The sequence below is a fragment of the Rhinopithecus roxellana genome, chromosome 2 (genome assembly GCF_007565055.1).
Source record: "Rhinopithecus roxellana isolate Shanxi Qingling chromosome 2, ASM756505v1, whole genome shotgun sequence".
NCBI lineage: Eukaryota > Metazoa > Chordata > Mammalia > Primates > Cercopithecidae > Rhinopithecus > Rhinopithecus roxellana.
Window position 1 is genome coordinate 142,749,952 of NC_044550.1, and position 24,361 is coordinate 142,774,312.

The 24,361-nt window shown below is 41.8% G+C and overlaps 1 protein-coding gene and 1 pseudogene across 3 annotated transcripts; both read left to right on the plus strand.

Moving 5' to 3' along the window:
- Nucleotides 1-43: 43 nt before the first annotated feature.
- Nucleotides 44-19,293, plus strand: LIAS (lipoic acid synthetase). 3 transcript variants are annotated; one of them, XM_010384480.1, is made up of 11 exons: nucleotides 44-200; nucleotides 1,509-1,681; nucleotides 3,251-3,344; nucleotides 4,588-4,668; nucleotides 6,104-6,260; nucleotides 6,343-6,400; nucleotides 8,581-8,709; nucleotides 11,179-11,324; nucleotides 12,404-12,474; nucleotides 14,280-14,391; nucleotides 18,706-19,293. In XM_010384480.1, exons 1-11 carry the CDS (start codon nucleotides 156-158, stop codon nucleotides 18,756-18,758), a joined length of 1,119 nt encoding a protein of 372 aa, XP_010382782.1. In that variant the 5' UTR covers nucleotides 44-155; the 3' UTR covers nucleotides 18,759-19,293. The 3 variants fall into 3 exon arrangements, with proteins under 3 accessions (XP_010382782.1, XP_030777414.1, XP_030777418.1); XM_030921554.1 differs by lacking the exon at nucleotides 8,581-8,709 and having other exon boundaries at nucleotides 18,706-18,864; XM_030921558.1 differs by lacking the exons at nucleotides 3,251-3,344; nucleotides 6,104-6,260; nucleotides 6,343-6,400 and having other exon boundaries at nucleotides 70-200; nucleotides 18,706-19,181.
- Nucleotides 19,294-21,635: 2,342 nt separating this feature from the next.
- LOC104679345 lies at nucleotides 21,636-23,430 on the plus strand (annotated as a pseudogene).
- The last annotated feature ends 931 nt before the right edge of the window (nucleotides 23,431-24,361 follow it).

Below are 24,361 nucleotides of genomic sequence, written 5' to 3' on the forward strand. Positions count from 1 at the left end.
TACGTCATAAGTGCGCGACGCCACGTAAGGCTAAAGCAGCCAGTCATGGAGCAGCTCGGCTGTTTGTCGTAAACGGAGCGACGTGTTATCGACCTGTCCTTTCCCGGGAGTCAGCGATCTCTCAATCCCTGCACTGCGCTAGTTCTAAAGAGGAAATGTCTCTACGCTGCGGGGATGCAGCCCGCACCCTGGGGCCCCGGGTGAGCCGCGGGGCGAGCGGGTTTGGGCGTGGGGTGGGGGGATCCTATCCCTTCAGAGCGCCCACGCCCAATAATAAAGGTCAGTGCATTTACTTCTAGCCAACGGCAGTTTTAAACATTTTTCGTGTAATCTCATGTCATTCTTCCACCAGCCGCAAGATATTGATATAGAGTCTCTGGCATCAGTTTGTTTGAAAGTCTCTCTGGGCCGGCACTGAGGACTTATTTTTTGTTTAGAGTGGTTTGTACCCTATATTTATTGAGCACTGCAGTGAGCACCCCACATAGCTATTCTGTGTTGGACTCTTACTGTGTGTAAGACACCACTCTAGCCGCAGAGAACACAAACCTGTCCTCTAGGCTTTAGCTGCAGACATTGAGAAGTGCAGTAGCAATCGTGCAACACCCTAACAGGCACTCTTTTGAGTTGTCGAAGGTTCTTTTACGTTACCTGTGCAGACTCGCGGATTTTGTAGTGTTCTGGCTGTCTCACGCATGTTTGTGTTCAGATGTAAAAGCCGAATACCATGATTTCTTATGTTCTTGACTGCCATGTTCAAACACAGAAAAAATGTAACCTAGAAAGTAAAAATGTACATCCTGGCCAATGTGGTGAAACCCCGTCTCTACTGAAAATACAAAAATTAGCTGAGCGTGGTGGCGCGCGCCTGTAATCCCAGCTACTCGGGAGGCTGAGGCAGGAGAATCGCTTGAACCCGGGAGGCGGAGGTTGCAGTGAGCCGACATCGCGCTCCAGCCTGTGTGACAGAGCGAGACTCCGTCTCAAAAAAAAAAAAAAAAAGGTAAAAACGTTAGGCTTGGTTTTCCCCCTTCCAGTTACCTGAAACCAACTGAGCATTATTAACCTACTTTTCAACAATTATGCTTATTCAAAACTCGAGAGATTTATTGCACACTTCACTTTAAACGCCCCTGATTCAAGTCAGGACCAGAACTGTGGCACCTTCTTCAGTTATTGCAGTTCAATCTTGTTGAAAGACAAACATGTAGTTCCTGGTAGTGGAGTACATGAAAGTCTGATGTATGTTAGATAGTTCCAGAGATTTCCAAATCTGTTCTAAACTCAGTAGTAAACAGTCAACTCTTACTCTCTTTTAGGTTTGCTTCCTTCAGTCATCTTTTATATTACATTCTAATGCCCTAGAATACTAGAGCTCCTAGTTTGACATAATTTCTGAAACACTTTTTTAGCTTTACCAAAAGGCTTACTTTTAGGTGTTATGATGGGTTAAAAGTAAATTATTCTGGACTCCACTAAATAAATGTCATAATGAACTCTTTCTTTAGGTATTTGGGAGATATTTATGCAGCCCAGTCAGACCATTAAGTTCCTTGCCAGATAAAAAAAAGGAACTCTTACAGAATGGACCAGGCCTTCAAGATTTTGTATCTGGTGATCTTGCAGACAGGAGCACCTGGGATGAATATAAAGGAAACCTAAAACGCCAGAAAGGAGAAAGGTAATTGAAAATTTGAGATAATTTTAACGTCCCATTCCTTTGTTGTGCATTATTTTCAGATATAACCAAGCCCTAGAATCTGTTTTTTATATCAGACTTGTTAAATTTAGCTAAAAATCATTAGAAAGATGTGATAACACAACTAGATAGAACAGGTAAGCAGATGAAATTGTTGGAATCTCTTTTCTCTGTGCCCTTACTATGTTACACTGCCATCTCCCCATTTTCTACCCGGCATCCAACTTCTTCAGAGTAGAGATTATTGCCTTGCTACTAGTCTGTTAGATCTGGGTTACTAGGTGTTGATGATCTAACATGTACTTCTCCTAGTCAATTTACATATGACCTATGGATACCTTCCTTAATTTAAAAGAGTTACGGAATTTTATGTAGAAGGTAGATTGTGTTGAGAGAGAACTTAATCCAGCTCCTTCTATATCACAAGTGGATGGAAGTCATGGAGAACCAAGGATTCACAGTCTCCACTCCAAATTTTAGATCTTTTTTACGTTGAGTAACCACTATGAAATCTAGAATGTAGAGCAGACAATGCACTGTTGTGATCTTACCTCACTCTAAACAAATAGAGTACTTCTTGGCAGTATCATTCATGAGGGATGAGATATCAAAAACTCATTCTCTTATTAGAATAGTGTAACTCTGGCTTTGCAAAAAAGGTAGACATGAGCATAGTGCCCTGTTACACTCCATTATTGGTGTTTTCTTTTTTTTTTTTATTTTTTTTGAGACAGAGTTCGCTCTTGTTGCCCAGGCTGGAGTGCAAATGGCGCGATCTCGGCTCACAGTAACCTCCGCCTCCAGGGTTCAAGCCATTCTCCTGCCTCAGCCTCCAGAGTAGCTGGGATTACAGGCATGCACCACTACGCCCAGCTAATTTTGTATTTTTAGTAGAGACGGGGTTTCTCCATGTTGGTCAGGCTGGTCTCGAACTCTGGACCTCAGGTGATCCACCTGCCTCGGCCTCCCAAAGTGCTGGGATTACAGGCGTGAGCCACGGTGCCTGGCCCCATTATTGGTGTTTTCTTTTTTTTTTTTTTTTTTTTTTTTTTTTTTTTTTTTTTTTTTTGAGATGGAGTCTCGCTCTGTCACCCAGGCTGGAGTGCAGTGGCCGGATCTCAGCTCACTGCAAGCTCCGCCTCCCGGGTTTACGCCATTCTCCTGCCTCAGCCTCCCCAGTAGCTGGGACTACAGGCGCCCGCCACCTCGCCCGGCTAGTTTTTTTGTATTTTTTAGTAGAGACAGGGTTTCACCATGTTAGCCAGGATGGTCTCGATCTCCTGACCTCGTGATCCGCCCGTCTCGGCCTCCCAAAGTGCTGGGATTACAGGCTTGAGCCACCGCGCCCGGCCAATTATTGGTGTTTTCTAAAGTGGTTTGAGCAAGGCTGAATTTGATTCTGTGTTCTTACTCTTATGACAGAAATTATAAGAGTTATTCTAAGATTATAGAAAAAGTATTAACTAGGAATTGTAATAGAAGAAATTAACTTCAAAGCTGTGTAATTATTTGGCAGCATATTTGTTAATAGTTATGTTTGGCTTTCCTTAGGTTAAGACTACCTCCATGGCTAAAGACAGAGATTCCCATGGGGAAAAATTACAATAAACTGAAAAACACTTTGCGGAATTTAAACCTCCATACAGTAAGTTGTCAAAGTGTAAATTATTCCTCTTAACCAAAAGCCATGTTTCTACATTTATACAACTTAAAAATTATTAATAAATATATAAATAATAGCAAAGAAAGTAAATATGTTAAGTGATACATTACTACCAGGAATGGAAATATATTTAGAATCATTTTTCCTGCAAACAAAAAGATTTTTTGCCCTACAAGTTTGGAAACAAAGCTTTGTTTGTTTTATATTGCAAATTAGATACATGTTTCATTGGAAAGAATATAAAATTAAATGTGAAGCTATGTCACATACACAATGCCATATATAAAGCACGCTCTTTTACCTTTAACTGTTCAGTATATATTCTTTCAGACTTTTTTATTTGCACATATGAAGTATATACATTCATAAAGTTTTTAATTTAAAAATGAGAGTTTGGCCAGGTATGGTGGCTCACACCAATAATTCCAGCACTCAGAAGGCCGAGGCAGGAGGATCACCTGAGGTCAGGAGTTCAAGACCAGCCTGGCCAACATGGCGAAACCCCGTCTCTACTAAAAATACAAAAAAAAAAATTTGCTGGACTTGGTGGCGTCAGCCTGTAGTCCCAGCTACTCGGAAGGCTGAGGCAGGAGAAACACTTGAGCCCGGGAGGTGGAGATTGCAGTGAGCCATAATGGCACTACTGCACTCCAGCCTGCGACACAGTGAGACTCCATCCTTAAAAAAATAAAAATTCAAGTCTGTCCATTCTTATATAATTGTGTAAGGGAGTACACCTCTATAGGACATGCTCACCACACTCTAATTTTAATATAGAGTTTGGCAGTTTAACAGCCCCCCCCCCTTTTTTTTTTTAAGACAGGGCATTGCTCTGTTGTCCAGGCTAGAGCGCTGTGGCACAATTGCCTTGACCTCCCAGGCTCAAGTGATCCTCCCTCCTTGGCCTTCTGAGTAGCTGGGAGTATAGATGCACATTACCATGCCTAGCTAACTTTTCGATTTTTTGTAGAGGCGGGGTTTCACTATGTTGCCGAGACTGGTACCAGATTCCTGGGCTCAAGCAATCCTCCCGCCTCAGCCTCCCAAAGTGCTGGAATTACAGGCGTGAGCCAGCGCACTTGGTCTTAACAGCATTTTTGAATAGTGGATGTCTTCAAAATATGTTGTAAACAATGAGTAGTTTAAAATGTCTAATCATAGTCACCAATTGTTTAGTTGGTGGATATTGTCAACCTAATGGTGTTCCATTTCCTTTTGTACACAGGTATGTGAGGAAGCTCGATGTCCCAATATTGGAGAGTGTTGGGGAGGTGGAGAATATGCCACTGCCACAGCCACGATCATGGTAGGGCCAGCCTCAGCCTCTACAGCTTTAGTCTAGAAACTGAAAGGGAATATGTTCTGTCTTCCTAAAAATGTGCGTTATGTATCTCTGGTCAGAGTTTTCATTACATTTGCATTTATGAAAAATATTAAGAAAAAACCTGATAGAATAATCCAACCTGTTGTGATTTCACTCTTCTCTGCATAAATCTGTTATTGGTTCTTTCATTTATGTGATAGTTAATCACGCGCTGCCTTGAGATACCTCTCCTATCAATTTTTGGAAACATTATTCATGATTGCTTAACTTTTTATGTGTTTTCTGTTTAATATATTCTACAAGAAGGAGCTGTGCTTTCTGTTTTCACATTCATGGAGACCTGCACATTGATCTGTTACATATTTTATGTCTTTTAAAATCATCTTTTTTGATTATTGAGTAGATAAAATGTATCTTCATAGGCCAGGTGCAGTGGCTGATGCCTGTAATCCCAGCATTTTGGGAGGCTGAGTCAGGCGGATCATTTGAACCCAGGAGTTCGAGACCAGCTGTGCAACATAGTAAAACCCTGTCCATACAAAAAAAAGTTTTAAAAAATTAGCTGGGCATGGTGGCACTTGCCTGTATACTCAACTACTGGGGAGGCTGAGGTGGGAGGATCACTTGAGTCCAAGAAGTCGAGGCTGCAGTAAGACATGATCATGCCACTGCATCTCAGCCTAGACTACAGAGCAAGACCCTGTTTCAAAAAAAAAGTATCTTATAAACTGTAAGTTATAAAGAATAACAGAACAGACACCTTCATACCTCCAGTTTGAGATTAAAACATTAGCATTATCTTTGAATCCCCCTCTGTAGCCCCTAAACTGTATTTTAGAATCCCATTTTTCAGTTGTGTTTCTATTTTGTTTGAAGAAATGGGAGTCTCACTCTGTCACCCAGGCTGGAGCGCAGTGGCACAGTCATAGCTCACTGCAGCCTCGAACTCTAGGCTCAGGTGATCCTCCCATCTCAGCCTCCCTGAATACCTGAGGCTACAGGTACATGCCACTACACCCAGCTAATTTTTAGAGACAGGGTCTCACTGTGTTGCCCATGCTGGTCTCAAACTCTGAACAATCCTCCCACCTCAGCCTCCAGAGTAGCTGGGATTATAGGAGCAAGCCACTGCACCCTGCTTTGTTTTTTAAATTTAAATTTTGTGTCCTTTCCTGATCCCATCCCCTTTTCTCTTCCCTGAACACTATTCTTATTGCTGAATTTATTATTTCCCTTTCTTTTTAGTTGTATCACATATGTTTGTGTTTCTTGACTATCATTTAGTTTCGAATGTTTCAAATTTCTTATAAACAGAAGCAAACTGAATGCATTCTTTGCAACTTGCTTTATTCTCTCAACATTATGTCCCTAAGGGTCATCTGTCTATTTGATTTAAATTGTAACATTTCTATTTTAGTTGATGGGTGACACATGTACAAGAGGTTGCAGATTTTGTTCTGTTAAGACTGCAAGAAATCCTCCTCCACTGGATGCCAGTGAGCCCTACAATACTGCAAAGGCAATTGCAGAATGGGGTCTGGATTATGTTGTCCTGACATCTGTGGATCGAGATGGTTAGTGTGTCATCGTGGCCTCTACCAGAAATTGGCTCTAAATGGTGACATCATCTTCAGCAGTGGATTCTTTTATTTCTAGATATGCCTGATGGGGGAGCTGAACACATTGCAAAGACTGTATCATATTTAAAGGAAAGGTACTTATTTTTGCATTTGTTTGTGTAATTTAAGGACCGTTTTGGACCCACATGAGTTCAGTTTAAGTTCTTTACCTTGAAGCAGGGATTATTCACTTTCTGGGGAGTTTCATAGTTTTCTGATAATTCACTGGAAATTATGTACACATTTCTTTGGAAAAAGCATATTTGTATATACAGATATATATTTGCAGAGAATTTTAGGGGCTCAGTAACATGAACTTATCTATAGACCTTTAGCCCATAGAATCCCTCCCTCATATTAGAGCATTAGTCTAAACTTTGAATAATTTTCTTTAAAAAGTATAAACCTGGTCTTCTTAGTAATGATTTCTTTTTTTTTTTGAGACGGAGTCTCATTCTTTTGCCCAGGCTGGAGTGCAGTGGTGCCATTTCACTGCAACCTCCACCTCCTAGTTCAAGCATTTCTCCTGCCTCGGCCTCCCAAGTAGCTGGGATTACAGGCCCATGCCACCACGCTCAGCTATTTTTTGTACCTTTAGTAAGAGACAGGATTTCACCATGTTGGCCAGAATGGGTCTCAAACTCCTGACCTCAATTGATCCACCCACCTGAGCCAAAATGCAGGATTACAGGCCTGGGCCACCGCACCCAACCTGTTTTGTTTTGTTTTGTTTTGTTTAAGAGACAGTCTTGCTTTGTCATCTAGGCTGGAGTGCAATGGCCTGGTCATAGCTCACTGCAGCCTCAAACTTCTGGGCTCAAGCAGTCCTTCTGCCTCAGCCTCCCAAGTAGCTGGGACTGCAGGTACACACTACCATGCTTGGCTAATTTTTTTTTCATTTTTTTTTTTAGAGACAGAATCTTGCTACATTCCCCAGGCTCATCTCAAACTCCTGGCCTCAAGCAATACTCCTGCCTCGCCCTCCCGAAGTCCTGGGATTATTCTAATTTTCTACAACTCAGTACTAGTTTGGCACCTAAGCACACTTAGTAAATTTTTTAAATGATTCCCTAGTATTTTCTGTTTTCTATTTACTATAGTTCATTTTTGAAAAATCTGTTTGCAGCCCACTAAGTTTATTTTACAAGCTTCAATGGGTCTTAGCTTGCAGTTTAAAAAAGCAGTAGAACCAAGCACAGTGGTTCACGCCTATAGTTCTAGCACTTTGGGAGGCCAAAGCAGGAAGATTGCTTGAGGCCAGATGTTCAAGACTAGCCTGGGCAACATAGGGAGATGCTGTCTCTACAAAAAATAAATTTAAAAAAAAATAGGTGGATGTGGTAGCATGCGCCTGTAGTCCTACCTGCTTGGGAGGCTGAGGCAGAAGGATTGTGTGAGCCTAGGAGTTCAAAGTTACAGTGAGCTATGATGCACTGGGCAACAGAGCAAGACCCCGTTTTTATTTAAAAAAAAAAAAAAACAGAATTATAGGATATGTTCTTTGAACATCTCGTATGTTCATGATAAAGGTGTACATGTAGTCTTTTCTACATCTGTTCTTTCAGGGAACAACTCCAGACACTTTGCCAGTGGGTTTATGAAAAAGTTTGTCAGCTGTTTCAGTCATTTTTGCTGGTGTCAAAGGGAACAGCTCTGTGACCCAGTTCACATTATAATGCTTGGATGAATAGATATAACCACAACATAAATAGGAAGATTAATGTTTAGCTTCGTACTTCGTTTAACAAAGCTCATGACTCAGCAACCCAGAAAATAGTTTTTAAAACCCATAGTACTTGTGAAATATTTGCCTAGAGGAAAGGAGGAGAGTATGGTTTGATGACTTTTTAAAGAAATCAAAATGAAAGCAATCAAATAATATTCACATTTATATAAGAAATATCTCAATTTACTTTCCAAAGAGTAAAGTTTTATATTTAATGTTTTAATATTTCATATTTTAGTTTCTTACAATTATTTACTTTTTCTAAAACCTACTCAAATTAGGTTTAAAAGTCTACTATATATAATTTGAAATTTTATTCAGTTTGCCTACAGGTGTGTTTTAACCAATGTGTACATACTATTTAATATTCCGCTTTTTTTTTTCTTATAATGGTTCCTGTATGAACATCTGTATGTTCATACTTTGCTTGGCGAAGTTCTAAAGGTTACTGTGTTGAAACATACTGAATGAGTACTGATAATTTCTATTTTGAGCAACAGGTATGTCAGTGCTTTCTCTCTGTTTGATAATTCTCTTTTTTCCCCCTAGGAATCCAAAAATCCTTGTGGAATGTCTTACTCCTGATTTTCGAGGTGATCTCAAAGCAATAGAAAAAGTTGCTCTGTCAGGATTAGACGTGTATGCACATAATGTAGAAACAGTCCCAGAATTACAGAGGTGAATACGTGTACAAAGTAATGTTGGGAAGTTAGGTGGGTCAAAATATGCCATATATACTTACCTTTTCCAGGGGTGAACTTTGCCATCGACTTTTATAAAGTAAACTCTATTCTTTTTTGTTTTTTAGGAAAACTCAGTCTATGTCTATTACATAAAAATCAGAAAATATCACCAACAAAAACAGCATAAATATCATCCATAGTAGTATTTCCATCCAGCAATATCAGTTACTTAGTGTTTATATTATAAACACTATATTTATACTGCATAATTGTATTTTTATATTTATAATATACTTAATTTTTATATTATAAACATTAAAGTGTTAATCATATTACTAACAGTTACTGTGTGTTTTAATACACATAAATAATGAACATCTTTTCTTTCTTTTTTTTTTAAATAATATCAGACTGCAAATTTCAATGAGTTGTTTGTTTCCCCCTCCCCACAAAAAAGTTTTCGAAGGAGGGAAAAATTACACTAGAGCAATTGCTTTGGTTGTAATTCTAAAGAAAAGGCTTCAAAAATATATTCGGCTGGGCGCGGTGGCACATGCCTGTAATCCCAGCTACTCAGGAGGCTGAGGCAGGAGAAGAATCGCTTGAACTCGGGAGGCGTAGGTTGCAGTGAGCCAAGATCGCGCCATTGCACTCCAGCCTGGGCAACGAGAGCAAAACTCCATCTAGAAAGAGAAAGAAAGAAAAAAAAAATACATATATATATATGTATATACAGCACTAATATATGTAATGAATGATGCCGAAGAAAAACTCGTGGCTCACGCTTGTAATCCTAGCACTTTGGGAGGCCAAGGCGGGCGAATTACCTGAGGTCGGGAGTTCAAGACCAGCCTGGCCAACATGATGAAACCCCGTCTCTACTAAATGCACAAAAAATTAGCCAGGTGTAGTGACGCCCATCTATAATTCCAGCTACTCTGGAGGCTGAGGCAGGAGAATTGCTTGAACCTGGGAGGTACAGGCTGTGGTAAACCAAGATAGTGATAGTGCCACTGCACTCCAGCCTGGGCAACAGAGCGAGACTTCTTCAAAAAAAAAAAGAAAAAAAAGAAAAACTCGGCCGGGCGCGGTGGCTCAACCCTGTAATCCCAGCACTTTGGGAGGCGGAGACGGGCGGATCACTAGGTCAGGAGATCAAGACCATCCTGGCGAACACGGTGAAACCCCGTCTCTACTAAAAAATACAAAAAACTTAGGCAGGCGAGGTGGCGGGCGCCTGTAGTCCCAGCTACTTGGGAGGCTGAGGCAGGAGAGTGGCCTAAACCCAGGGTGGAGCGTGCAGTGAGCTGTGATCCCGTCACTGCACTCCAGCCTGGGCGACAGAGCGAGACTCTGTCTCAAAAAAAAAAAAGAAAAACTCATATCATTCAGATGTACTTTTTTAAAAAAGTAGACACTATGCTTTCTTACTCCTAATAATTTCAGTAATTAAGAGTAATTATTGGCAAGTAACACTGATGTAAAAAGTAAGGATTATTATCCACATCCATTCAAATTTTAGAAAAATGAACATTTTAAGCTTCAGGCAAGATTAATATCATTTTTTCTTTAATTTAGCATTTAGCAGTGATTTTATTAGCTTCTACATATGATCTGTGTCATAGAACCTGAAATAAGTTAAAGTAAACAATAACCATCATTTTCACTAAATTATAAACAGTAGAGACCGTAACTTAATTTCAGTGGAGAAATTCTGTTAAAAAGTAATTTCTGTATTGTCAGTTTCAGTTATATTTAAATTCATAAATTTGTTTCTTTCCTGTTAACTAGTGTCTGATGAAAAACAATTACAGAAAATAAAGCTGCATTAGAATTGAAATGAAATCCGGTTTAACATCAGAAGCTTTCTGGCCTTTTGGCTTAAATGATAAGTCATTTAAGCCACGGTACACAGCCTGTTGCAACCTTGTCATGATACCACCACCAGTGGGTGCCAGTTCCCTGGTTTCACTTAAGAAACATGATCCTTTCCAGTGAAAATTCCAGAATCATGCATTTCTTTACCTAAGAGGTGGCAGTGTTGTGTACTTACCAGCAGAGGGCAGCTTAGTCTTCAGAAAAGAAATGAACATGAAAGTTTCAACCCTGTGACGTGGGTTCAGCTTATTTTTTTCTTTGTTCAGCATAGAGACTCTCTTCTGCTTTTTTTTCCTTTCTCTCCTAATTTTTTGCTTCGGAATTCTGGTTTCTCAATGCATCAACTGAAGTAATTTCTTCCATTGTACTTTTCTCTGCCCCAGGCTTGAGGCAGAGCTAGGGAGCCCAGTGAGGCCTTTTCTTTCCTAAATTAACAGTTAGGCATTTGTGCATAAGTGCTACCTTTCAACTATGTGGTTTAAGATAATGTGCAGAATGTACTTCTCTGGTCTTTCAGGTTGCTTGCGTAACTATGTACTTGGTTGAACTTGTAATTCTTGCTGACAACAGTCCTGCTGTTTTCCAGTAAGGTTCGTGATCCTCGGGCCAATTTTGATCAGTCCCTGCGTGTACTGAAACATGCCAAGAAGGTTCAGCCTGATGTTATTTCTAAAACATCTATAATGTTGGGTTTAGGCGAGAATGATGAGCAAGTATATGCAACAATGAAAGGTAAAGAAACTGAAAAATGAAAAAATCTTTCCCATCTAATTTGAGTAATAGCAGGAACTCACTCACTTTGAAGGCCCTTCTCAGAACAAAGTATATGGTTATAAATAGCAGCATTAAAAGAAAACTAACTTGCACATTCACCCCCAAATCTAAAATACAAGTTAAAAAAGAAAATAAAGCAAAGGAAATAAATTTTCTTGGGATTTCATGGAGTGACATGCATGAAGCTCAGGATACGAAATTTATATCCCATTTTATTCCCCATCCTTGCATCCACTGATAGCATGATTTCATTCACTTTTCTCATTCTGTCATTGGACACTTTTGGAGAGCCAGCCAGGTACCAGGCACTGACAGTTCATAGATCAATGAGACTAATCCAAGCCTCTGAGAAAGAGCTTACTTGTAGCATTGTCACATAACATGGTGTGCTTCGGACTTTGCTGAACCTTAGTCCCATAAGTCCATTTGCTTTGTGATTCTTGGACTTTTTAAAGTTTGGGAATCAAAGTTTTAATTTTAGCAGAGGATCCTTAGATTGCTTGTAGTTATTTAGTGGTTCAAAGAGTAGTAAGTTCATATAGTAAGAGCTGCTGTTTACCAAATTGCACGCAGTTTATTAGAAAGGTTCTGATACGTCACAGTTTAAACCACAGCCCCCATAGCATATCTTGTGCATTGAGTAAAAACCTAATGCAACATATTTGCTCTATAATATAGGTGCATTCAGGTTTTTGCATATGCTATTTCCCATACCTTTTCTGCCAAACAGACTCCTACTCTAAAACACCCTCCACTACTATTTTAACATTTATTCTGTACTATTAGAAGTATTTATCCTTAAGTATCTATAAGCCCTACATGCCCTACATGACTGTCTTAATTATTCCTGTTTTCAGTCCTTACCACAGTCCCTGGCACATAATACTTTTGAATGAATAGGTGTTATCTTATTCCCCAACATGAGGATTATGGACTGTCATAAAGTTCACACCGTTTTTAAATATTCCTCAGGAAAATTATGGCTAGGTCTACAATTAAAGTATTTGCTAATGTAATTTGTGCTTTTCTTCCTACAGCACTTCGTGAGGCAGATGTAGACTGCTTGACTTTAGGACAATATATGCAGCCAACAAGGCGTCATCTTAAGGTACACGTATCTTGATTTGCTTTTTTTTTTTTAAGACGGAGTTTTGCTCTTGTCACCCAAGCTGGAGTGTAGTGGCACGATCTCGGCTCACTGTAATCTCTGCCTCCTGGGTTCAAGTGATTCTCCTGCCTCACCCTCCTGAGTAGCTGGGACTACAGACAGGTGCCACTACATCTGGCTAAATTATATCTGTAGATACAGATATAGATATAGATATAGGCCGGGTGCGGTGGCTCAAGCCTGTAATCCCAACACTTTGGGAGGCCGAGACGGGCGGATCACGAGGTCAGGAGATCGAGACCATCCTGGCTAACACGGTGAAACCCCGTCTCTACTAAAAATACAAAAACTAGCCGGGCGAGGTGGCGGGCGCCTGTAGTCCCAGCTACTCGGGAGGCTGAGGCAGGAGAATGGCGTAAACCCGGGAGGTGGAGCTTGCAGTGAGCTGAGATCTGGCCACTGCACTCCAGTCCGGGTGACAGAGCGAGACTCCGCCTCAAAAAAAAAAAAAAAAAAAAAAAAGATATAGATATAGATTTAGATATTTTTGTTGTTGTTGTTTGACACAGAGTCTCGCTCTGTCACCCAGACTAGAGTGCAGTGGTGCAATCTCAGCTCACTGCAACCTCCACCTCCCAGGTTCAAACAATTTTCATGACTCAGCCTCCTGAGTAGCTGGGATTACAGGCATGAACTACCACACCTGACTAGTTTTTTTATATTTTTAGAGACAGAATTTTGGCATGTTGCCCAGGCTGGTCTTGAACTCCTGAGCTCAGGCAATCCACCCACCTTGGCCTCCCAAAGCACTAGGATTGCAGGTGTGAGCCACCACACCTGGTCAATTTTGTAATATTTTTAATGGAGATGGGGTTTCACCATTTTGGCCATGCTAGTCTTGAACTCCTGACCTTAGGTGATCCGCCCGCCTCAGCCTTCCAAAGTGCTGGGATTACAGGTGTGAGCCACTGCGCCCAGCCCATGTATAGCTTTTGACTCCCAAAAAATCATAACTACTAATAGCCTTCTGTTAACCAGAAGCCTTACCAATAACAAGTCAATTAACACACATTTTATATGTTACATAAGTGGGCCTGTGCAGTTACCATGTTGTTCAAGGGTCAGCTGTATACTAGTAAGTCCCAGTTTTATTATCTACATAAATCAGCTACATTGGCACATATTTGCTGCCTCCCCCATTTTCTCCACAAATTTCACAACTCAAGTGACCTAGAGAAAAAGAATTTAAAAGTTGGGAAATGGCACTCATTTACACTTGGTTATTGTGTAATTTGTTTTTTGTTATGTTAGAGCCAGAGGCGAAGTAAGAATGGGAAACCATTGTTTCTGTTTCTATCATGGACGTTTATCCATTCATTCAAGAAGCTTGTGTTGAGCAGTGACCATGTGCCAGTCACAGTGCTAAGCAGAAGATACAAATTGAGTAAGACAGTCTTGTCCTCAAGAATCAGATAGGCATGAGTAATTCTTGAATTTACCTGTTAATGAAGGAAAAATATAGATAAATAATCTCTATAGATAATCTCTTCTTTTTCTGTCCTTTGGAATAGCCAATGTAGCACAAAATTGATACGCTTCCCTGCCTCTATAATTCCCTGTATTTACATCCCAGTAGAGTGGCCAACAAGTAACCAGTAAACAGGGAGGAGGGAGAGGACAAAAGCCTGGGGGTGGAGGCAAGATAAATTATGCAGTGAAGAGCGTTCTGCATAAATGGGTATAGACTTTCTGCAGAATCAAAGAGGAATTCTAAAATCTGATCAGAAGTAATTATTTAAATCTAGGTTGAAGAATATATTACTCCTGAAAAATTCCAATACTGGGAAAAAGTAGGAAATGAACTTGGATTTCATTATACTGCAAGTGGCCCTTTGGTGCGTTCTTCATATAAAGCAGGTAAGTTAGATTGCAGGGCATGGTTTTATTTAGGCCATTAACTTTCCACATTAAGTTCTACCACCAATCACTAAAACTCTTGACAAATTGTAATGCCTTTGGTGGTCTTGGTAGAGGGCGTAGTTTTTGTTCCTGGAACATGCTTAGGAGCTTTGCTCCATGGGGGATCATGTTAAGGAAAAGTTTCTCTTAATCCTTTGTTTATTAAACAAATTCAGCCCCCTGCTTTGTAACTCAGCTACTATAGTAAAAGCAGAAACAATTAGTTTATTGATTTATTCTATGTGTAGATTTCAGTAGTAGATTATTCAGATACGACAGAGCATGTCAAGCATCTAATAGGGTTTTCTGAGAAATACATAGTTTATTTGGAAATGATGCCAGCTGCATCTCCAGACTACCAATTTCAATCAATTTAAGCACTGAAAAGTATCTGTTTGATAGCATTGCTTACGTCATTACATTTCTTTGTATTTTTCCCCCAGAGGCAACAGAAAAATATCCATAAGATTATTTTTCTCCATAGAAACGTTTAGTGGTTTTACTAGCTACAATGCAGTTTTTTTTTTACCTTTGGAATTTCAGCTCTTATTTTAATCAATAGCTTGAATTGATTTATGAAAATAAAATCAGTTTCCAAGGGATAAAAAGTCACGTGATAATGATTGTCAGAGGATCCATAGAACATATCTGAAGACTGAATTTAATCTAGAAAGTGTTTATGATGTCCTTGTCAGTTGGACTTAACAATTACAATTATTAAGAATAAATAGGCTGGCCGGGTGCGGTGGCTCACGCCTGTAATCCCAGCACTTTGGGAGGCGGGGGGATCACGAGGTCAGGAGATCGAGGCCATCCTGGCTAACATAGTGAAAACCCTGTCTCCACTAAAAATACAAAAAATTAGCTGGGCATGGTGGCGGACGCCTGTAGTCCCAGCTACTCAGGAGGCTGAGGCAGGAGAATGGCGTGAACCCAGGAGGCGGAGCTTGCAGTGAGCCGAGATTATGCCACTGCACTCCAGCCTGGGTGACAGAGCAAGACTCCATCTCAAAAAAAAAAAAAGAATAAAGAGGCCAGGCAAGGTGGCTCATGCCTCTAATCCCAGCACTTTGGAAAGCAGGAGAATTACTTGAGCCCAGGAGTTCAAGGATGCAGTGAGCTATGATCATGTCACTACAACTCTAGCCTGGGCGACACAGCAAGATACTGTGTCTCAAAATAAAAATAAAATAAAGAAACAGCTAGGCCAGGTGAGGTGGTGTGTGCCTATAGTCCCACCTTCTTGGGAGACTGAGGCAGGAGGATCGCATGGGCCCAGGAGTTCAAATAGAGCTTGAGCAACATTGTGAGACCTCATCTCTTTATTTTTTATTTTTTTAGATGGTTCTTTTTTTTTTTTTTTTTTGAGACAGAGTCTCTCTCTGTCGCCCAGGCTGGAGTGCAGTGGCCGGATCTCAGCTCGCTGCAAGCTCCGCCTCCCAGGTTTACGCCATTCTCCTGGCTCAGCCTCCTGAGTAGCTGGGACTACAGGCGCCCCCTACCTCGCCCGGCTAGTTTTTTGTATTTTTTTAGTAAAGATGGGGTTTCACTGTGTTAGCCAGGATGGTCTTGATCTCCTGACCTCGTGATCTGCCCGTCTCGGCCTCCCAAAGTGCTGGGATTACAGGCTTGAGTCACTGCACCCGGCCGTTATTTTTTATTTTTTTATTATTTTTGTTTTGAGGTGGAGTCCCTCTCCGTCACCCAGGCTGGAGTGCAGTGGTGCAGTCTTGGCTTACTGCAACCTCTGCCTCCCAGGTTCACGCCATTCTCCTGCCTCAGCCTCCCGAGTAGCTGGGACTACAGGCACATGCCACCACGCCCAGCTAATTTTTTGTATTTTTAGTAGAGACAGAGTTTCACTGTGTTAACCAGGATGGCCTCGATCTCCTGACCTTGTGATCCGCCCGCCTCGGCCTCCGAAAGTGCTGGGATTACAGGCGTGAGCCACCACACCTGTCGACCTTGTCTCTTTAAAAATAAACTAGGTATTGGCCGGACGTGGTGGCTTATGCCTGAAATCCCAGCACTTTGGGAGGCCGCGGCGGGCAGATCACAAGGTCAGGAGTTCAAGACCATTCTGGCCAAAATAGTGAAACCTCGTCTCTCCTAAAAATACAAAAATTTAGGCCGGGTACGGTGGCTTATGTCTGTAATCCCAACACTTTGGGAGGTGGGTGGATCATGAGGTCGAGATCGAGATCATCCTGGCCAGCATAGTGAAACCCCATCTCTACTAAAAATACAAAAATTAGCTGGGCATGGTGGTGCACACCTGTAGTCCAGCTACTCGGGAGGCTGAGGCCAGAGAATAGCTTGAACCCGGGAGGCGGAGGTTACAGTGAGCCAAGATCCTGCCACTCCACTCCAGCCTAGCAACACAGCAAGACTCCATCTCCAAAAGAAAAAAAAAATTACAAAAATTAGCTGGGCATGTTGGCGTGTGCCTGTAGTCCCAGCTCCTTGGGCGGCTGAGGCAGGAAAATGGCTTGAACCCAGGAGGCAGAGGTTGTGGTGAGCCAAGATCACGCCACTGCACTCCAGCCTGGGCAACAGCGCGAGACTCTGTCTCAAAAATAAATAAATAAATAAGCTAGATTTGGTGTTTTTTTTTTTTTTTTTTTTTTTTTTTTTTTTTTTTTTGATCTAAAGTGATGATGTTGTAAATGATTGCTTTGTATATTGGAGTCTAAATCTTAAATATGTTTAAATTAAACAAATTCTATTTGAAAAAATTAATGCTCCAGTATTAGTAATATTCAGTATGTTCCTATAAAGACATTTAAGGCCGGGTGCAGTGGCTCACGCCTATAATCCTAGCACTTTGGGAGGCTGACGTGGGTGGATCACTTGAGCCCAGGAGTTCAAGACCAGCCTGGGCAACATGGCAAAACCCCATCTTTACAAAAATACAGAAATTAGCTGGGTGGCTGATTTGCTGGGTGGTGGTGCGCACCTTTAGTTCTAGCTACCCAGGAGGCTGAGGTGGGAGAATCACCTGAGCCCAGGAGGTTGAGGCTGCATTGAGCTGTGATCGTGCCACTGCACTCCAGCCTGGGTGACAGAGTGAGATCCTGTCTCAAAAATAAATAAATAAATAAAAATAGTAATTTAAAACATTTTAATGAACTAATAGCTCATCATAGTTTGAAAACCCAAGAATTTGATTCACCACTGACTGACAGGATGTGAGGATTTTGAAAACCAGTAATCGCAAGTGATTTAGTCTTCAAGCAGCACTGCTGGCAAGCTAAAAATACATATGAAGGATAGAACCACTATCAGCTTCTATAATGGTTAGAGTAATATCCTTTGAAAGGAGTTTTTCTTTTGTTAAAGAAAAATTTCTAACATATAAAAGGAAGTAAATTATGAACTTTTTGATGCTTTCTAAATTACCAGGAAAAGATCAAATTCTGGTACATGATGAGCATTAGATTAAAATGATGGATTAGGGTCTGATAAAGTTGGTGCTACTCCCACGACATTCGGAGGAGGTATGGAGCAGCATGGATTACTTGGCTGGGTTATGAGCCTTGGGATTTGCAGAGATTATATGTAGATACACTCATCACAGTTCTACTCATATGTAAGATGGCAAAGAGAAGTTAATCAGACTCCTCGTAAAATCAGGCCTCCAGTGCTGTGCTCTACCAATAAGCATGGAGTCATGCTGTAAGAGCAATAGACTAAATGGAATGCTAATGGCCTAAAAAGAGAATGTGCCCTCTAAGCTGCTAACTTACTGCATAGGCACAACTCAGGCGGTGGAGAGAAAGCCCATTACAAACAAAGAGCTCTTGCTTCCCTAGAGGGGAATAAGCTAAAGAGATTCCATCAGATGCGTCTGCTCAACTGCAACGAGGTCTGTTTTATAAACATCAGATCCAGCCTAATAATGTAGCAAAATTGCTCTTGGAAGTGAATTTTGCCAAGAGCAATACTTTGACAGTGATGAGGGATAGATAGTGCACATAAAGTAGAATAAATGTGCAGACCCATGTATACAGTAGGGCCACCCTTCGTAATATTGAGTTACTAGAAAGAATAGTAGTAGGAGACTCTAGTCATTATTGCCGGGGAGAAAGGCCAAAGATATAGGGGATATTTAGGTTAGAAAAATATTGCCATTGAGATTTGAGAAGAGGGAAGTGTCAATAAATACAAATGTCTTCTTTAAAGGGGAAACACCAAAAATACAATTTTGAAATAGTTGTCTCACTGTTATTTACTTTAAGTTGATATTAATGTGTTTTCCTTTTTCCTAAATAGGTGAATTTTTCCTGAAAAATCTAGTGGCTAAAAGAAAAACAAAAACCCTCTAAAACTTCAAGACCTTCAAGATCACAGAAATTTCTAAAATTTGATTCCAGTTAATAACAGAGGTGGTGCTAGAATGCCTGGACTACAGTGGATGTACCCCACCTCTTTGCTTAAAACAAAAAAATGTCAGTAGCCAGGCGTAGTGGCTCACGCCTGTAATCCCAGCACTTTAGGAGGCCGAGGCGGGTGGATCACCTGAGCTCAGGAGTTCGAGACCAGCCTGGCCTGCATGGTGAAACCCTGTCTCTACTAAAAATACAAAAATTAGCCGGGCGTGGTGGCGGGCGCCTGTAATCCCAGCTACTCGGGAGACTGAGGCAGAAGAGTCACTTGAACCTGGGAGGGGGAGGTTGCAGTGAGCTGAGATCGCACCATTGCCTTCCAGCCTGGGTGACAAGAGCAAAACTCCATCTCAAATAAATAAATAAAAAGGAAAAAAGTCAATAAACTATAGATTTAATTACAGTAATTCATTTGGCTTTTTGTATATCTTCTTTGTCCCAATAAACAGTTGCTTGCTGTGATGTAATCTTAAAATATCTTTGTAAGAATTTTCTGTTAAATAATTTTAAAATGCATTAAAAACTTCCAGAGACGAGGCATGGTGGCTGACACCTATAATCCCAACATTTTGGGAGGCCAAGGCGGGCAGATCACTTGAGCCCAGGAGTTTGAGACCAGCCTGAGCAACATGGTGAGACCCTATCTCTACAGAAAAATTTAAAAATTAACCAGATGTGGTGGCATGCATCCGTAGTCCCAGCTACTCAGGCTGAGGTGAGAGGATCACATGAACCTGGGAAGCGAGGTTGCAATGAGCTGAGATGGTGCCACTGTTCTCCAGCCTGGACACTGTAACTGCTCTCCAGACTCTGTCTCAAAAAAAACAAAAACTTCCAGATTTTCCAGTCCACTGTTAACATCATCATTACATTTCATTTATGAAAAATAAAAACTTCATTTGTTACTGTGATGGAACAGTCACAGTAACATAATCACAGTTTCATAGGTTGAAACTGTGATCAGTTATGATTAACCTTTGTCCTTATAATATTGGAATAATTTAGAAAGGCTTAAGAGTGAATGTTGGCCAGACTTGGTGGCTCATGCCTGTAATTCCAGCACTCTGAGAGGCTGAGGTGGGCGGATCACCTGAGGTTAGGAGTTTGAGACCAGCCTGGCCAACCTGGTGAAACTCCATTGCTACTAAAAATAAAAAAAATTAGCTAGGCAGGTTGGCAGGTGGCTGTAATCCCAGCCACTCGGGAGGCTGAGGCACGAGAATTACTTGAGCCTGTGAAGTGGAGATTGCAGTGAGGTGAGATCATGCTACTGCACTCCAGCCTGGGTGACAGAGTGAGATTGTCTCAAAAAAAAAAAAAAGTGTAAATGTTAATTTTTTACATTGGTGTGACTACTTCAGAACCTGCAAAATTGTTTTATGCTGATCACATTTAGTCCCTCTGGAAAAACCAAGGCTATAATGCTGCCTAAGGCATGGAAATAGAACCTGGAAATATTAACCTTTATTTGTATAGTAGCTTGCTAAATCCACATGCACTATTCCTTTCATTTCTCACATTGGTTGTGTTATATGATGATAAAGACCTGAGAAAGGAATTTCCTTCCAAAATACTAATAACTCAGAGATTCATCTTTTGACTGAATCCTGCCTTTCTACTTTTTCTGCATATCAAAAAGGACACTTTTAGGTGGCCATGTTGTAAAATACGTAAAGTGGATAGCCAATTCTGTTTTGAATTCTTACAACGAGCCAGGATTACAAACGTAATGCATGTCCTCGCCAGATGTGGTGGCTCACGCCTGTAATCCCAGCACTTTGGGAGGCTGAGGTGGGCGAATCAGTTGAGCTCAGGAGTTTCAGACTAGTCCTGGGCAACACAGTGAGAACCCCATCTCTACCAAAAATACAAAAAATTAGCTGAGTGTGGTGGTGCGTGCCTGTAATCCCAGCTACTTGGGAGGCTGAGGCAGGAGAATCACTTGAACCTGACAGGGAGGGGTTGCAGTGAGCCGAGATCACATCACTGCACTCCAGCCTGGGTGACAGAGACTGTGTCTCAAAAAATTTTTTTTTAAGTAATGCATGGGCCAGGCACAGTGGCTTATGCCTGTAATCCCAACATTTTGGGAGGCCGAGGCAGGTGGATCACCTGAGGTCAGGAGTTCAAGACCAACATGGTGAAACCCTGTCTACTAAAAATAAGAAATTAGCCGGGTGTGGTGGCGCATGCCTGTAATCCCAGCTACTCAGGAGGCTGAGACAGGAGATTCCTTGAACCTGGGAAGTGGAGGTTGCAGTGAGCTGAGATCACACCATTGCACTCCAGCCTGGGCGAGTGAAACTCCTTCTCCAAAAAAAAAAAAAAAAAAAAAAAAGTAATGCATGTCTTTATAGATCCAAGTACAGTTTGGGATGTAAATTTAACCCTATTTCTTTTGTTTTCAAACAGCCTCACTCTGCCAGGCTAGAGTGCAGTGGCATGATCTCAGCTCACCGCAACCTCTGCCTCCTGGGTTCAAGTGATCCTCCTTCATCAGCTTCCCAAGTAGCTGGGATTACAGGCACCTACCATCACGCCCAGCTAATTTTTGTATTTTTAGTAGAGATGGGGTTTCACCGTGTTGGCCAGGGTGGTCTTGAACTCCAGGCCTCAAACGATCTGCCCGCCTTGGCCTCCCGAAGTGTTGGGATTACAGGCATGAGCCACCACCAGGCCTAACCTTACCAACTTAAAATAGAAATAGCTCAAGCTACCTTAACTTATTTTACAGGAAAAAAAATGGATTACTTTTCAGGCTAATTTTTTTGACATTTCTAGATATTATCTAATAGGCCTTTTGCACAGTGTAGGCCAATGGCAGTTAAACATTTGTTAGCTAGAGAATCATTTGGTGAAATAAAATTCTCAGCCGGGCGGGGTGGCTCACACCTGTAAACTCAACACTTTGGGAGGCCGTTGCGGGCGGATCACCTTATGTCAGGAATTCGAGACCAGCTCGGGCAATATGGCGAAACCCCGTCTCTACTAAAAATATAAAAAATTAGCCGGGCTGGGCGCGGTGGTTCACGCCTGTAATCCCAGCACTTTGGGAGGCTGAGGCGGGTGGATCACGAGGTCAGGAGATCGAGACCATTCTGGCTAACACGGTGAAACCCCGTCTCTACTAAAAATATACAAAAAAAAAAAAAAAAAAAAAAACTAGCCGGGAGAGGTGGCGGGCGCCTGTAGTCCCAGCTACTCGGGAGGCTGAGGCAGGAGAATGGCGTCAACCCGGGAGGCGGAGCTTGCAGTGAGCCGAGATCGCGCCACTGCACTCCAGCCTGGGCGACAGAGCCAGACTCCGCCAAAAAAAAAAAAAAAAAATTAGCCGGGCGTGGTGGCACGTGCCTGTAGTCCCAGCTACTCAGGAGGCTGAGGCACAAGAATCGCTTGAACCGGAGAGGCAGAGGTTGCGGTGAGCCGAAAATGCACCACTACACTCCAGCCTGGGCAACACAGTGAGACTGTCTCAAAAAATATAAATGAATAGTCCTCGCTGCCGTCCAGGCGGGGTCCGCCGACGCCCCGAGCACCCGGCCTGCCACGGCGGCCCAGCAGACTGCCTCTGTCACCAGGACCCTCTGTCCACGTCCCCTGTGCGGCCAGCGTCAGAGCCTTGGCGACCGAGGAGGAGAGGCCACCAGAGCACAGCCGACCCCTTCGTCATCCGCCACTCAGAGCAAGCCTACAGCCCTGGAGCCAAACTATGCTCTAAAGTTCACCCTTGCTGTCCACACCAACGCAGTGTCCTTCGTGAAATTCAGCCCGAATGGAGAGTGGCTGGCAAGTTCATCTGCTGATAAACTCATTAAAATTTGGGGTACATATGACGGGAAATTTGAGAAAACCGTCTGGTCACAAGCTGGGAATATCCGATGTAGCCTGGACCTCAGATTCTAACCTTTTTGTTTCCGCCTCGATGACAGAACCTTGAAGATACAAAATACCGGACGTGAGCTCGGGAAAGTGTCTGAAAACCCTGAAGGGACACAGCAATTATGTCTTTTGCTGTAACTTCAATCCCCAGTCCAACCTTACTGTCTCAGGATCCTTTGATGAAAGTGTGAGGATATGGGATGTGAAAACAGGGAAGTGCCTCAAGATTTTGCCAGCTCACTCAGATCCAGTCTCAGCCATTCATTTTAATTGTGATGGATTCTTGATAGTTTCAAGTATCTATGATGGTCTCTGTCCATCTGGGACACCGCCTTGGGTCAGTGCCTGAAGATGCTCACTGATGATGACAACCCACCTGTGTCTTTGGTGAAGTTCTCCCAGAACAGCAGATACATCCTGGCTGCCACTCTGGACAACACTCTGAAGCTCTGGGACTACAGCAGCGGGAAGTGCCTGAAGATGTACACTGGCCACAAGAACGAGAAATACTGCATATTTGCCAATTTCTCTGTTACTGGCAGGAAGCGGATTGTGTCTGGCTCAGAGGATAAACTTCTTTACATTTGGAACCTTCAGACGAAACTGATTGTACAGAAATTACAAGGCCACACAGGTGGTGTGATCTCAACAGCTTGTCACCCAACAGAAAACATCACCTCTAGCCGCGCTAGAAAATGACAAAACAATTGAACTGTGGAAGAGTGACTGTTAAATCCCTTTGCTCCCTTACGTGATAGACTGTCAGGAAGTTGACGCAGATTGGCAAGAAACGTGGTGTCTCAGAGGTGGTCCCCCCAGGGTCTGTGCCTGGAGTCAGGACGGGGCCTGATTTGAGCCTCCTTTTTGAAGACTATTTGGCCGAGTGTGGACCACTGGAAAGTGCTAAAAGTTGCTAGTGACATTTCTCGCCAATTCTTCTAACATTGGTGGCACATGCCTGTAACACTGTCTAGGGAAGTGCCTTCTAATACTGTCTAGGGAAGAGTTCCCTAGTCTATTGTGTTCAGAGTGAACAAAAATTTTTAATTTTTTGTTTCAAAAGGGTGAAGTTCAATTTTAAAAAATAATAAATATAATAAAAATCTCATGGAACATCAATGTAAAATAATTAAAATGGCATTTTATTAGCACAGTGTATGTTAAAGTTTCAGATTTGTAACATTTACTATGTAAATAAAAATAGTGAATAAGAAAAATGAAGCTATTTTGATACACATGCAAAATTGGAATTTATGGATAACAGTTGCTGTCTTCAGCCTCAAGAGTCTACTTATTTGTTTCGGTTGCACAGTATTGAGAACAGTTCCAATATAGCTAAATAATAGTAAATTTCAGTTAATAACATAGCTTAAAAAGAAAAAGAATAGTAAATAATTTTTAAAAATTGTAAAACACCTCATCTTGGAATCTCTAGATGCTTTCCAGTTAAATTTAATACAGAAACTTGAAAGAGGAGTAGCAGGAGATGTTTGTTGTTGTTGTTGTTGTTTTTGTTTTTGTTTTTTTTTGAGACAGAGTCTCGCTCTGTCACCCAGGCTGGAGTGCTGTGGCCGGATATCAGCTCACTGCAAGCTCCGCCTCCCGGGTTCACGCCATTCTCCTGCCTCAGCCTCCCAAGTAGCTGGGACTACAGGCGCCGCCAC